This window comes from Herpailurus yagouaroundi, unplaced genomic scaffold (assembly GCF_014898765.1).
Source record: "Herpailurus yagouaroundi ecotype Mexico unplaced genomic scaffold, PumYag 142, whole genome shotgun sequence".
Lineage (NCBI taxonomy): Eukaryota > Metazoa > Chordata > Mammalia > Carnivora > Felidae > Herpailurus > Herpailurus yagouaroundi.
The window spans coordinates 39,249,608-39,266,272 of NW_024412397.1; the positions used below are offsets into that span (position 1 = coordinate 39,249,608).

Here is a 16,665-nt window from a genome sequence, read left to right on the forward strand (position 1 = left end):
AGAAACAAGTAAGTGATTAGATTTGAAGACTGGGTCAAGGAAACAAGACATTTATGAATGATTATAGCATTTCATATAATTAATTATAGTATTGGTAGAATGGTATTTCAAGTGTCTGAATCAAAATATTTTTTCAATTTTCGTCCCTTCGAAGTTTTATTTGCAACTACTATTACATACTGCATGAAGGATGTTAGGACTTTGATGAATGGAGAGCCTAGAAGAACACATCCGTGTGTTTTATCACCATTTATGAATATCTATTTAAAGTTGGTTTAGCATTTCCAACATTCACTCCCAGCAAATGGAAACAGGGCCTTTCATTAGAGAAGGAGCCATAAGGGCATTTTGCCCCTGCCTCAATTTCTAAAGAGGCTTCACGTGTGGGCTTTCAATGTTATCTCTAAATGGGGTTACAGGAAGATACCGACAGGATCAAAAGACAGGGCTTTAAATATGAAATGTATTTATCCAAATGTACTGTAATTTAAGAGCTTTTTAAGAGTATTTCTTCATTTTTACAAATATTCTAAGAACTTCAGCCATGAAGGTTGCCTAGGATCCTTAATTTCAAAGAGGCCTGGGAGGAAAAATTCTAGATAAGGAAAAAGAAATTATTTTCCTTCTTCACCTCCATGGCAGGAGAAATATCATTTCAGAAATAAGTGTAAGATGTGAAGAATCTGTTCTGAGGGTCTTTTCTCCTTGGGCTTAGGACGACTCCGAGGTCTGTGAGCCCCAGTGAGCATGAGGTGGGGAAAAAGGATTCAAGGAGAGTGGGATGCCTTGGCTGGTCTCCCCGTAAAGTGGATTCTGAACACCAAGAAAAGTACCCCCAAATAAATGCTTTTATCCACTGATATAACATGTGGTGACATGGCAAGTGCTGTGCCAGCATAACACCACAGAGAATGATGTGATAAAATACTTGCTAAAATTTCCTTTCTAAGATACAAAGCAGGATTTTATATTTTTTTTCCATGCCCACATGTACACATGAACACAAACATATTTGTGACCATTACAGTTACTCATTTCTCAGAGTTAAACTATTAAAAGAAATGTAATGTGATTAATAATGATTCTAAAACAATTGGTTTGGAGCTAAGTAATGCCAGGACAAGTAATATGATTGGGCCAGGTCAATGATAAATCCATCTAGAAGGGATTCCTACACAAGCGCCTTATTAGCATTGGGAAATGGGAAGATTGTGGAGAGCATCAGGATGCTGGAAGCAAACACAGGGTGTCTTCAACTCCACATTTACTCATCAGTTTTTCAATGGAAGGTTTGCCTTTTATATAAGTAGATAGGGTTGTAATAGAAATCCCCTGAAAATCAGTAGAACATTCTACTCAAATCCTATTTGTTGAAGAATTTAGTGGACAGCCCCATTAGTTCCAATGGACTATAACTTCATGTGAGTTAAAATATTAGGGCCAGGCATGCATCGTGGACATTTGTTTGTAATTTCTGAATTACTTTAACATAGGTTTTTGGAGTGTCAGAAAAATGATCTCCAATCAGATTAATAAATCAGGCAAAGGTGTGAGTTCCTTCTATAAAACAGATGAGTAATGATCAAATGTGTTTGTGTGTGTGTGTGTGTGTGTGTGTGTGTGTGTGTAGTTAGGAAAATAGCATAAGAGAAAGGGAATGAGAATTTAATTTGTGTATGTATTTCCTTATTCAATAATTAATATAAAATAGTTTGATGGGGGGCACCTGGGGGGGCTCAGTCGGTTGAGTGTCCAACTCTTGGTTTTGGCTTAGGTCATGATTCCAGGGTCGTGGAATAGAGCCCCACATTAGGCTCCACACTCAGTGGAGTTCTTCCCCTCTGCCCCTCTTCCCCACTTGTGCTTGCGCTCTCTCTCTCTCTCTCTCTCTCTCTCTAAAAATATAACATAAATAAAATAGCTTGATGAAATACTTTCAAGTTGTTCTGTTTATTTTTCTCTCAAAATTCTTTGTACAGTGTGAAGTATTTTTTTTTAAACTGGACAACATCTGAATTTACAAATTATAGTAAATTAAAAACCCTAGTAAAGTTGAATTTTAATTACCTGTATATGGATCATCCATGATAGACTTTAATTGTGGACCTGTGCCTTCTCTTTGGTATTCTTGTGGCTTTTTTGCCCTGATCTAGGCTAACTGATACAAACTGACTTTATTATTAAATGCAAGGCAAAGTTTCCTTTATAATTTTGAATTTTAGTGCATGGGATTTCTTCAATGTTGTGCTCTTTCTACAGCATGAATAAGTAAAATTTGACCCCATCATCATTGACAGAATTGGTGTAGAATTGTACTCAATTATACACAAGGTGCATATTTCCTTTCTACAAGCTTCAAGTGTGGTAGTGTTCATAAAAACTGTACATACACCTGAGAAATTTTCTTTGGCATTTATGTCTCACTTACAACTCAACTTGTTTATTCTTCTTCTTTCTGGTGTATTTCATGTACCAGTGTTAGTGCTGTGGTGGAAGATTGATGCCCTGCATCACACTTCTGAGTAGTGCATCACACTGTCCGAGTCAGTGTCCGCTTTTATTTAGAGATATTTAACAATCTGTCAGCTTCACTTAAGTTATTGGCTTTGATGAGAGAAATACCTTGGATTTTGAAAAATTAGTATTTTAAAAATGACTGATAGGAGTATTGATTTCTAATGGGATCTAGATCATGATTCTGATAATAGAAGCTCTATAGAGTGTACCTGAGAAGCTTGCTCTGATCATCAGCCTGAGCTTTTGTGGACATAAATTTTGAAACACTGATGTAAAATAACAATTGAAATAAGTGGCCAAAATGCATTTCCAGGTGTGTCATTTTCTGTGGAAGGGATGATTCACTGTAGCAAATATATACATAAGTTCTCTTAGAATTTTCTGTTATTTTGACTTAAAATGTTTTAAAAAGCCATACTGAAGAAATGCTCACTAATGCAAAATCCAAAGTTTAGTGTTTCTAGTTGGGGCTAAATTTTTAAAAATATATGTAAATTGGATAAAACTTTGATGGTGCTAGCAGTAAGTTTAAAAACCAATGTTGGCAATTTTTCATAGGAAAATTCACTAGAATATCTGCACACTGTGATTACGTTTCCTAAAAGAAATGCAGAAACCTAAACAGATATCCATCCAGATGTGGGTGATGTTTTGTTCTCCACATCACATTATTAGCTATTACTAAGAGACATGCAATCAAGTTGGATAGATATTTCTTGAAATGATGCATGGTACGCAGTGCATGCTTTCATTGTGCTTCCTGCCATTATGGAATAATGCGTCTTACTGGGAAATACAGTGATCATTTCTGTTGACTCATGTGCAGTCAGCTTATATAATAACACCTCTATTTTGTGAATCATTTCAGATTTCAGAGAGCTATGCCTTCTTACCAAGAGAAGCGGTGACACGGTTTCTAATGAGCTGCTCAGAGTGCCAGAAAAGAATGCATTTAAACCCAGATGGAACAGATCACAAAGGTAGCTGTGGTGTCAAATAGTGAGACTTAAAGTCGTTTTACTTGTAATGGCAGTTTATATCCGACATCTTTATACACATGTGGTAGACTGAAATAGTTCAACAAGTCCGATCGTCTCGTTGATTCAATCCAGAGGCAGGCAGTCAATTTTGAATATCCACTTACAGAGTAATTCTGTGCCCATTCTCAGAAGAAAGGTGGTTTTGACTGTGGCAAATAACTTTTTTCCCTGTAATAATATTTTAATTTTCACATATCATGTGTATTTCATGGGATGTTAAACATAGTTAGCAAGGAACCTGATGTTCCATCAATCTCCTTTTAAATCTACCAGTTCCTTATTTCTAAAAGTGAAGAGTATAGTATGGAGCTCCTCTGCTGAAAATTTTTACATGGAAGTTATAATTTGACTTTAGTTCTCATTGAAAATTACTTATATGATTTTCCTAATCGGTGAGTTTCTCTGAGAGTTTAAAATAATCTCAAAGAGACATTTAGATTAGTTCATTCCTGTGTGTTGGGGGATGAATAGACATAGAAGAAAAAGATGAAAGGAAAAAATGCGCAAATTTCCTTTTTTACTCAAGTAGCACATAGGAACTGTAGGTGTGCAGCAAAGGAGAAAAATACAAAACTACCAATGATTGTGTTTAATCACTGTATTGGGTTCATGCTTTGCTGCCAGGGTATCAAAAAGCTTTCCTGTAGTTAGAAATAACTAGTTTATCCATAGAGTTAGTTTGTCCCATGTACCTTTGTATGGTTACCTTTTCCTACCATCCATCCATAATGCTACCAACCTCCTAAAGACTTGGTATCTAGAACCAGATTTCAATTTTTAACAACGTGGATCGCTCTGAAATTACAGGTAGAATGCAGTATCACTTTCACACCCATTAAAAATGTTTTATTGCAGATAATGGAAAACCTCCGACTTTGGTGACCAGCATGATCGACTACAACATGCCAATTACCATGGCCTACATGAAGCACATGAAGTTGCAGCTGCTGAACTCACAGCAAGATGAGGTAAAATGGAAATACCGACTTCCAAGTCGGAATGAAGTTTGATAACCATGACTGTCGTATTAAGCGTGATGGCATTTTGAAGATGGTAATTTATTCTTTAATGAAAGGAATGTTACTGGCATTGCACAGTTGGAAAAAACAGGCAGAAACTTCTAGTCCCTGACAGAGAGTCCCTGTCTCAACACATCTACCTTAGTGCTGGGTGGGAATGTGTTCCTTCCCAAGAAAGCTTCTTTTTCCTTAATGGACCACCATCAAACTAGCCTTGGTAAAGTGCTAGAAAGTTCAGGGGAAAGTATCCCAAATGAGTGAGTATCCAAGGAAAGTGTCCAGTAGTATTCAGGCTATTTTTCCTGGAAATCACAAAAGTCAATTTAATGGGCATTTCAAGTATAATCATTTCTCCACCATCTAAATCTTTTGTATGTTTTAAAGGTTTTTTTTCCCATTATTCTCTATACCAGTGTGTATTTTCTAGAGATAATTTGTTGTGATTCTTCCTAATTAGGGGTATTTTGATGTTTCAAATTATCCTGTTTAATTTGTAGAGTAGAATCGAGATGTGCGCTTGCTGGCATGTATTAGACACAAATGCATACTTGTTGAATATTCTTTAGGATACTAATTAAGTGTTCCGTTTGGTGGAAGTATCTCAAAGATAGGGGCCAAGTTATATATATTCCACCACCAAAACTTGTAGCAATAGGGGCTTAGGAAATCCTTGTTAACTAGTCAGTTAACAAGCCATTAATCAATACGCACATTCAGATGATCAGTATTAGGAGTGGTTTCTCAGGCTAATACGTACAGTCCTTCTTGAAATTTCTCAATAACAGGAAATGTGGTTAAATATTTATTTTTCAAATACAGCGTTATTTGATGAAGTGTTATAAAATTCACTTTGTTGAGCTTACTTTAATGAAACTCATATTTTTTGTTTTCCTCTTTATTTGAGCAGGTTTAATCTTAAAACTATATTATAAAATTGTTTTATCTCAAAAAACCATTGAGAGTACAGTTTGTGAGAAGATCTGTATTTGTACAGTGGCAGACGTGGATTTCATATTATCAGATGGCTACATATAAATGATTAAGTAAATAGTAATAAAATCTTTGGGTTAAAGATATAAAAGACAACTAAAAAATACTAATGTCTATCCATCCGGGAGAATGGAAAGTTATTCTCCTGATTTATTATATAATTGGAAAAAAATTAAACCTCATAAACTAGTTGGAGCTGTCAAATTATTTGTAGGAAGCTCATTTAGATGTTGGTACGTTTATTTCTAGGCTAAAAAGTAAGAAAATCAACTCTGTGCCAACGGTACAGCCCACATATGCCGAATCCTTCTGGCTTCTAAAGCATCATAAGTATTTCACACAAAGGGAGGAGATCCTTTCAATTTATAACTGGATTAGGAAAATAGCTCTCATCCTTACATCTTGAAAATACCAATTGGATGCACACTGCCTTCAAAATATTCATATGAATGGCTAGATTATTGGCAAAATTTTAGAAGTTGTGATTATTGAAAGATAAGAAGGTGATTAAGTAAATTACATTAAAACAGAATTCAAGTGAGATATTTCTTTGTGCTCAGTTATATTTAAATTTTAATGCGTTATTTCAATTAGTTCAACCAATATTTACTGAGTACCTTCTATGTAACTGGTACTCTTGTAGATAATGGAGATAAACTTAATAAATTGACAAAAACATTGCCTTTATTAAACTTATCTTCTAGTTGCAGGGGAGAAAATAAAGGACATAAATAATAAAAGTATGTATAGAAGAAGATGCTAAGTGCTATTAAGAGAAATAAAGATGGCCAGGAATGAGAATCAAAATACTTTAATAATGTAAGATCAGTTGACCTTCTTACAGACTGTTGATGGAGTTTGAACCAGAATAATCTTACAGGGGGAGAGTTTGGCAATAATTATTAAAAATTTTTCAATGTTACCCATATGCTTGACTAGAAATTTATACTAAGGAATGTGATGTATGGAACAACTCAAGTATTAGGATGTTTGTTGCATTGCTAATAGTGAATGATTGGAAATATTTTCAAGATCCAACAATGAGGAATTGTTAGATTTTCACTGCCCCATATGGTAGCCATTAGCCATATGGTGATATTTAAATTTAATCAGATATTAATTAAAATTACCTAAAATTAAATTTTTAGTTCTTCAGTTGCACTGGCCATGTTTCAAGTGCTCAATAGCCAAGTAAAGCTGGTAGTCACCTTACCGCATAGGGAATCTTATAGAGTAATTCCATCAGCACAGAATGTTTTTCTGAACATTACTGGCTAAATAACCAACATCAGGGGCACCCACGGAGCTCATTGCACTGCATGTTGCAGAACCCCAGCCCAAGATTCTGATTCTGGACATAATGTGTGACACGTGGTGATCTGAATTTTTAACAATATCTACACTCATGCACACTAAGGTCTGAGGTGGTGCATTCCATAGAAAGGCTAATAGTATGGGCTTTGAGTTGGCTTGAGCATAAGGTAAGTGAAAAACAACAAAGATTAGATTGTGGGAGCGGGTTTCAAGCAGTCTTATGGAAAACCCTTAATGTTTGAGCAACTTACACATTACTTGGTAGATTTGGATCGACGAATATAGCTGCAAATTTATGAGCAGAGAAGTGGCACTTTCTGAAGTGGAAAGGTTAATTTAGCAGTGGATGATGAACAGGACTGGTGGGGAAGAAATTGGAGGTGGATAGAAACCTAGGAGACTATAATTAATCATTCAGGAAATGGGAAAATGAGATCAGGACAAATAGCAATGGAAATCAGGAGTCACAGGGTAGAGACCTCTAGAGGTAAAATCTGGAACTTGAAAACTAAAATAAAATAAATGGATCAGAGGATCTAAATTCCATGCAATTGTCTTAAAAGGAAAAGATTGGGAATAAAATTATTTGTTACAGTAAAATATTGATTCTAATTTTTAAAAATTAAGCCTTAGGGAAGCAAATTCTATGGTAGTTGGCCATGGCTTTCATTATCCTAAGATTTTAATAACATAAGGAATAAAGTCAGATTGAAGACTCTCTTTCTGATTGTCATATAGAATAAAACACCCATAGGGGAAGAATTCAGATGAATGGCCTACAGATGATCATGAATAAAATAAAATACTTTAATATCATATCAGTCAAGTTTTCCAGTTCTTCATTCTTAGAAATATTTGGTAATTTCTTCCTAGACTTAGCATTCCTGACAATTAGCATTGTCTCTATGTTGATAATAAAAAACCGCAACATTAGGTTTTAGGCACTTTTTCCACCTCTTATCAAAGATAGTAATTTAATCAGTCAATAATTTGAATAGAACTTACAGAATGAATACATGCACTTAGTTTTGTTAAAGCTCTTTATAAATGTAAGCAATTGGATAATTTATATTCTAATAAGGAGTAGAATTGTGAAAAGTAAAATGTATATCAGAGGAAATCATAAAGGAAAACATTTAAGATAGTCACAATCATTAAGACACCTATGATTAATAGAATGGTGATTTCTTTTAAAATTAAAATAGCAGGTACAGTTGGTTGTATAACCATTTAATTTGTTGTCCACATTTCTTAAAATATATACTTATAAGACTGTTACTTATTGATGATAAAATGTGTATTGATTATTCATAATGTGCTGTAGCAGTTTATATAATCATTCCATGGATCAGATATTATCTCTTTGTATCTAGCTTTCCTTTAAACTCACACATACATTCTGACATATACATACATTTACACACACACGTGTGAATACACACACACACATATATTTAAGATGGTATATATTAGAGATGAAATTTTACTGGACTATGTATATTTAGCTATTTTTAGTATATATAATAAGTGCTGATTCTACAGACTATGTTTATATAAAATACACAGCTAGTTTATAAACACATATTTAAATTTACTTTATATTTTATTTTATATGTATATTTTTTACTATTTAATATATTTAAATGTATTTACTATTATATTTAATCTTTACTATTATATTTAAATTTATTTTTGTATGTGTTCATAAAACATAATATAAGTCCTATTATATACTGCAGAGTTTCTTATGTATTCTACATAAAAATATTAAAACAGTTTTGTACTTATTTATCTGACCTTGTCCTAAGTACTTTAAATATTAGTATATTTGCTTAACCTTTATATAGCCCTATGAGATTAATACTATTATTCCCATTTTATAGATGAAGAAATTGAGGCACAGAAAGGTTAGGTTACTTATTTAAGGTAACACATCTAAGTGGCAGAGCTGGATCTGAATCAGTCAGTCTGGCTGTAGAGAATGTACTCTAAAATTCCATCATGTCAGACACTATATATAGTGCATATAATAAATATCTGTATCACCTACGTGTGTGCATATATGTGTAGGCATATGTATATGGTACACACTGATAAGATTGATGTGCACATTGAATTCTGTTATTTTTTTCTCTTTTTAATATATATATTTATTTCAGATGCTTTGGATTTTCTTAGAATTTAGAATTTGAGAAAACATAATGTACCAAGAGAGAGGGCATGCCGCTGGGAGAAGTCTATGCGGCTGATTGCCCAGAGGCCTCACAGGGTGTCATTTCCTTGCTGAATTAATGAAGAGCTAGTTCTACTCAGTATACCCGGGCATGATCAGACCTTGTGTAAAGGAAGGACACCAAAATCATCTTGACCTGACCTATGGATCAGAATGCCAATTTGTTAGTCTACTAGAACGTTCCTGTCCCCTAACCATAGCAACTTCTTTGCTGATACCAAGATGTCATTTAGGAAGCCAAGGTAACTCTTCCTGTTCAAAGAAGTCATTTTCTCAAGCGTGAGTGACTTCATATGAATCCCAGTTCTGGTGTATTATAGTGGGATACGTTCTTTAACTGCTCTGTGCCTCAATTTCTCAATCTGTAAAAGTGGATGAATCCTGGTACCCAATTCACAGGTTGTGATAAAGATGAAGTGAGTAAACAAGTATAAAGAACAGTTACGTGTCACATAAATAGCACTACTGCTATGGCGATTGCTGATTTTTATATTAATGCTAAACTTTGAGATCAGACATTTACAAATTAAAGTCAAACCTGGTGATTTTGATTAAGTACTTGCAATATGTTACACAAGTTTCTCAGGCCTTTCTGCCTACGTAAGCATACCATTTGGCTGAAAATCGGTTCTCTAAAAGGAATTTGCTTCAGTGAAACGATTTACAGCAAAATATCTTAGACTTGGTTTACCTTAATTTTTGACAGGTTTTGATGAGTTGGGCATTTGGAAAACTGGCCTTTTGGTAATTTAGCCACTCGGCGAACTGGCTTTTGGTAAATGGATCTTTCACACTTCTACCTAGAACTTGTTTTTGTGGTTGCAGTACAGCATATATTCACTTATAAGGAAAGAAGGGAGGGGTTAAAATCTTGCTTTCAGGAAATGTGGATTTTCAATCTAGCCATGTAAGTTTGTCAATTATTAGAATCCATCCTGTTTGCCAAGGAAAATTTTTTGTGTAAGGTTTTCTTATCGCATCCTAAGATTTTTGCTTATAATATTTTATTAGGTCATTTATTTTTGGACTCAAAACATATATTTCTCTGTATTTTATGTTTCGTGACTGACTGTCCTAGGGAAGTTTTTACTAATTAAAAAAACCATTTTTTCATTGTTAAGGATAATTCTCCCAAGTACATCCTTCCTAAACATGTTATTTTGCCTTTTAAATCTGCCTGTACTTAGATACATTGTTTGATTTTTCACAAGCCTTGAAATTCCTTAAAGAGAGAAATTATTACATTATTTATTTCAAGTATCTATTAATATGTAACACAATTTACTGAGTTCTGTAAAAGCTAACTTACTGGCTAAGCTCTAATTGACCCTGTAGATATAATGGTCACTATTTGAATGTGTTATATTTTATGATGCTTGATGATATTTTAAAACCATTTTCAGGATGAAAGTTCAATAGAAAGCGATGAATTTGATATGAGCGATTCAACACGGATGTCAGCCGTGAACTCTGATCTTAGCTCCAATCTTGAGGAGAGAATGCAGAGTCCTCAGGCTCTTCATGGGCAGCAAGATGGTAAGCCTTTCAAACTGAACAAACAAATCAACAAAACAACAAAAACCCAAGTCAGAGTTTATTTAAACAACAACCACCTCATGCTTTTGTGCTGATTTTTTTTTTATCTGTTCCTGTGGGGACTTTTCTGTAGACTCAGGTTCCATCATCTACTTCCTTATTTTTGGATTCAAGTACTTTGTTCAAAACTAGGGTGATAGACTGGTTTATAAACAGATGTTAGTTATAAAAATCCAAGGTTTCCCATGTTTTGCTCCCTGAACTTAAATGTGTTGTACCAGTGTAATTTGGGTTTCTGCAGTGTTTCCTAGCTTTGGTTTCTCAGGCCATAATAGTAAAGAGTTTAAAATGATCAGAAGAGTAATTTGGATGTTTTAATTTTCCTAAAAGACAAAGTTGTAATTAAAAACAATTTATCTAAAAGAATAATTTTACCAGAGTGATTTTGCTGGGGTAGGAAGATTTTTGCTGGGATTTTGAGCTACTTTATAAAGCTGTAAGTGAAAAATCAATCATAATCTCTTATTTCTGGGTCCATTGAAAATTCCAGAATTATCCAGTTGTTGTTGATAGGAAGAAAACTGGATAGGTAGAGAAAGTAGACCAGGCAGTTAATATTTTAGGTCTACTGTTTGCAGAGATCTTTGAAAGTTATCTTTATAGATTTCTGTCTTTGTAAATATAAAATTATGTATGGAAGTAAATGTGCCTTACTAAGGTAATCGTGAATGAAAATTACGGGTTGTAAATAGGAGGCAGTTGGCCAATTTCATCCAACATTAGTTTATTATTCCTGTCATTAACAAGTTTTCATGAACTTTTTGACTATATAGTTTTGTGCCTACATCTCTAGATAGGGAAATGAAAAGTTTTCCTTGCTTTCTCTGACGCTTGCTATTAAAAACTGGTTGTAAAAGATTGCTGCATTTCTAGCTGCTGATCTGCTTTTGCTGTCAAAGTTTAAGAAATCCCTAGTTTTAGGTATACCCAAATTTCAAAAAAAAGGTGCCAAACATGTTTCTTGTTCACAATTCAGATGAGCCTAAAAGATTTTGGTGTCCTTGTTGGCATGAATTACAAGGAATGACGCATGCACTGATTGATCAGTGGCTTTAAAATCTTATTTTACCTACTACACAGTGGACTAGCTATTGTGGTAGAAAGGACATTTACTTGGGAAATTTGTTTCTTTTTTAATGCTTATTTATTTTTGAGAGAGAGACAGAGAGAGTGCGAATGGGGGAAGCGCAGAGAGAGAGGGAGACAGAATCTGAAGCAGGCTCCAGGCTCTGAGCTGTCAGCATAGAGCCCAATGCGGGGCTCAAACTCACAGACTGTGAGATCATGACCTAAGCCGTAGTCGGAAGCTTAACTGTCTGAGCCACCCAGGTGCCCCAACTTGGGAAATTTCTAAGAATGGAATTTTTCTGGTTCAGATATAGATTATCTTTTCTCTTTTAAAATCTGAGCAGACATCTTCAGATTTTGACTTTTTATTGGAAATTGCATAGCACTGGGATCATAGAGTAACTGAACTATATATCAGTGACAAATATATTTATGTATATATCACTCTACTAACATTTGTTCGTGTACTTTGCCTATTTGCACCATCGTCTTTTTTAGTCTATAATTTTGGAGCATGTAAATAACAAGAGAATGTGTCTCACGATGCAAATTCATGGTTTTGTTGATTGAAGTTGTCAGTTGTGGATATTTTGCTAGGGGATAGCTGATGTGATATAAATCTACATTGATTCTAATACAATTCAGTGGAATAATTTCAAATACTGTTTACTCTTGGGAGAAAACACTTTCTCATCATATATGGATGCATGCCTCAAGGATAAGGACATAGCTAGTCATTCCTTCTCCAACCTATCCCTAAGTCTTCTCTTCTACAAATGCCTTTTCCTCTCACTTCTCATTGAGTTTTCTCTTGCAAGCATTTCTTTTGTTTTCCTGCATCATAGCTTTTCCCCAGGATGAATATATAAGCATGGTGTGTTAAATGTCCTCTATACAAAGCTTCCATTGATCCCATGGTGCCCTTCCATTCAGTGCCCCATTTCTCTGTACCATTCCCACAAGACACTTTCCGGAAAAACTCATCTAAAGAGTTGTCTCAGCATCTCCACTTTCTCTCCTCTACTTCTTTTGCTCATCTCGGTAAGCTTCCATCTTTGCCACTCCCTGTTGGAGTGCTCTAGGGTACAACCCTGAACTCTCTCCTCCCCTACACTTACTCTCTAAATGATCACATTGACTCGTGTAGCACCCTGATGAATCCCAGATTTGCTTCTCTAAGTGCTGATCTCTTTCCTGAGCTCAGGACTATCTCCCCCAAACACCTACATTTTAATATTCTTCAGAGGACTCACCGCTGTATGAAGTATTATTTTTCGTATTTATTAGCCGTTTCTCTTCTAGAATACAAATGCCATATTAATGAATAGATCTTATGCTTTTGATTTTCCTATCAGTTGCTCTATTTGAGGTAGTTCTTAAATACTCCATTATTTAAAAAAAATGAAAATATAACTTTTTACCATTACCATGAATTTTTGCCTAAATTTTACATATTTTTTCCGTTTCTCCTTTCCCCTGATAATAGCACTCCCATATGTAATCCTCATTGACAAACTACTGTATCATTTCATTTTTCTCTGTACTTATAAATACATGCATCAATGAACATACCTACGCATACAAACACACACACACATAAACAAAAATATGTACATACTGGGAAGGTTTGATCACCATTCTTTTATAAAAATATGTTCATTCTCTCTCTCTTTCCCTCCCTCTCTCTCTGCCACTCCCACTCTCTGTCTCTCAAAATGATAAAAAAAAATCTAAAGGAATAAAAGTATACGTGATACCACCCACATTTGATTACTGTTCAATTAACCAATGTGGGAAAATGCCAGTCTCTGTAAAAATAAGAATTCAATGTGGTAAAACCTGTAGTTTATGTCTACCTTTCTAAAGTCAGTGGGGACTCTGGGTGCTAGACCTACATTGGATCTGAGGGTATTACTTTCTTGTACCTGGTGTACGTGATATTTGGGAGTAGTCAGAAGGTAGGGACTTATGATACAAATGATACAACAAATCCACTTTTGGGTGGGCAATCCACATGCACCTCCAGTCTAGTCCCTCCCAAAGTTTCTCAACTTGGGCACATCATTTGTGGTTGTGGGGGATATCCTGTGCATTGTAAGATGCTTAGCAGTGTCTCTGGCTTCCACTCACCACGTCACTATTAAAACCTGTCTCCCGAGTTGTGACAACCCAAAATGTCTCAGACATTTCAAATGTCCTATGGGGAGGGGCATGAAGTCCCTAAGTTGAGAACAACTGGTATAGGCAGAAAAGGCAAGTCTGGGTTAGAATCCTGTAAGATGGAGACTGAAGAGACCCAATAAAGAGAAGTTTAGAAGTGGAGGTTGGGGAGGAGTGAAGGAAGTGTGTTCAATCCACTTTCTGAGATAATGGAAATGTTCTGTATTTGTGTGTTTTATACTTGTGGTAGTCACCAGCCATGCTGCAACTATTGAGGACTTAAAATATTGCTGGTGCAACTGAGGGACTAATGTTAATTTAATCTGATTTCATTTTAATTAATGTTAATTTAGATTAAAAGTCACAGGTGCCTAGTGGCTACTGTATCAGATGTGTAGGTCTAGAATATTGTTTTGCTCAGACTTGGCAGTTAAATTCCTTTCTCTGTAGCCACGGGTTTGATGTGTCTGAAGTCTTTGTAGAAATTGAGAAAAATCTTATATTTTAACAGTCAGCTGGAACTCTAGTTTAATATTTATAAAATATGAATAACAACATTTTAAATGTTAAGTTAAAAGGTTCCATTTTCCTTAATACAACATGATTAATGTATTATTGTAAAGAAATTAACATATCATGATTTTAGAAATGCTTACCTATAAATATAACACAGGTAGGTACAACAATGTCTTTATTGGGCACCATATAAAAGGGAGAGTTAAAAATCCCTTTTAAGAGCTTTTTGTTTCTCACTGTGGTTATGAAGGATTTGCAATATATTCATTAAGGGAAATAATGTAAAATCATTGGGAGATATATGTATATTATGTGTGTTGGAGAAAGAGAGGAAAAGAAGAGAAATGTCTTGCCACTGGGCTAGATAATTAGGTGAAGGTCAAATAAACACAACTGGAATGAAGAATTTAGAAAAGGAAAGATCGATGTATAATATTCAGCTTTTGTGTTTATTTTAAGCTTCTAGTGCTTCCCTAAGTCAACAAAAATATAAAGATAAAAAATGTGCAGAAACTCTGCATCTTAGCATAGTACTTAATCTATTTTACATTTGTTTGTTTGTTTTAAGTTTACTTATTTATTTTGAGAGAGAGCACGAGCATGTATGCACAAGCAGGGGAGGGACAGAGGGCGAGTCAGAGAGAGAATCCCAAGCAGGCTCTGTGTTGTCAGCGTGAACCCCATGTGGGGCTTGACCTGACTGAGCTGAGCTCAGGAGCCAGACGTGTAACTGACTGAGCCGTCCAGGCCCCCCAAACCTATTTTACCTTAAATAAGTGTGCAACATAATGGCTCGGTATAGGTAGTTACTGTTAAATGACCACCACAATAGGGCTAGTTAACATCCATTACCATACATAGTTACAATTTTTTCTTATGGTAGGAACCTTTAGAATCTACTTTTAGAGTCAACTTTGAAATATACAATGGGTAATTATTAACTATAGTGACTATGCTATACATTATATCCTTAGGACTTATTTATTTTGTAACTGGAAGTTTGTATCCTTTGGCCACCTTCACTGGATTTTGGGTAAAATATATTAAGCTATGACAGACTTAAAACTTTTTGACAGACTTAAAATAATGCCTCTAGGTTAAAATCATTTAAAGATTGCATAATCCCTTGAGTTAATCATAAAAGCAGGAGGTCCTTGAAGCTATCATGAAATATAAGTAGCTTATCATAAAAGAGGCTCTCCTGTGCAATGGTTGTTGTTTACAGAATTCCGAAAAGCATTCCCAGATCAAGAAGCTTAAAGATGCTCTGTATTCAGGTGTTTGTCAATTTGTAAGTGTCTAGTTCTGTCATTTAATTGGATTAGAAGTAGAACTGTGGTCACTTAGGCTTCTGTCCACAGATTCTAGAAATTCGTGGGAGCTTGTAATAGCTCAAGAAAACACTCTTTTTTCTTAATTATTTTCTTCTGAAGTTGTACATTCTATAAACTGCTGATTTGTTTGTTTTGTTGTTGTTGCTGAGGTTATTTATTTATTTATTTATTTATTGTTTTCAATGTTTATTTATTTTTGGGACAGAGAGAAACAGAGCATGAACGGGGGAGGGGCAGGGAGAGAGGGAGACACAGAATCGGAAACAGGCTCCAGGCTCTGAGCCATCAGCCCAGAGCCCGACGCGGGGCTCGAACTCACGGACCGGGAGATCGTGACCTGGCTGAAGTCGGACGCTTAACCGACTGCGCCACCCAGGCGCCCCGCTGAGGTTATTTATTAAAGGATGTCTGGCAAAAGAGAAGTGTCAGATTTAGAGACAGACTTGAAAGTTTCAGTTCAAAATAAACATTCAATTTCATTTGATAGAACTATACTTTTACAAGAACCATTTTAATTGCTTGTCTGAGTCAATACTATATTGTATATTATTGATAGTTTTGCAAGGGAATATTTGTACTTTATTAATCTCAAAAATATGTTTACATAAGAGCAAAGGATTTCTGTATTTTTGAGTCAAAACAAATTGTTGTATTTTTCCCTGTTGCCCATTTTCTTAAGATTATTGGAGTAGAGGGGCGCCTGGGTGGCTCAGTCGGTTAAGCATCCCACTCTTGATTCAACTCAGGTACTGATCTCAAGGTTTGTGAGTTTGAGCCCTGCATCGGGCTCTGCACTGATAGTGCAGAGACTCCTTGGGATTTACTCTCTCCCCTTTCTCTGCCCTTCTCCTGCTTTCTTTCTCTCTCTCAAAATAAAC

The 16,665-nt window shown here is 35.2% G+C and overlaps 1 protein-coding gene across 6 annotated transcripts in view; it reads left to right on the forward strand.

The window, feature by feature from the left end:
• Nucleotides 1-16,665, forward strand: part of NOL4 (nucleolar protein 4) — a 428,346-nt gene that overhangs the window by 118,521 nt on the left and 293,160 nt on the right. For all 6 annotated transcript variants that reach the window (XR_005791656.1, XM_040479130.1, XM_040479123.1 and 3 more), the window contains 3 exons: nt 3,386-3,497; nt 4,413-4,525; nt 10,517-10,649. Coding sequence is in view for 5 of the 6 variants with exons in the window: in XM_040479130.1 (XP_040335064.1) it covers nt 3,386-3,497; nt 4,413-4,525; nt 10,517-10,649 (358 nt within the window). In the remaining variant the exon portion in view is untranslated. The remainder of the gene's footprint in view (nt 1-3,385; nt 3,498-4,412; nt 4,526-10,516; nt 10,650-16,665) is intronic.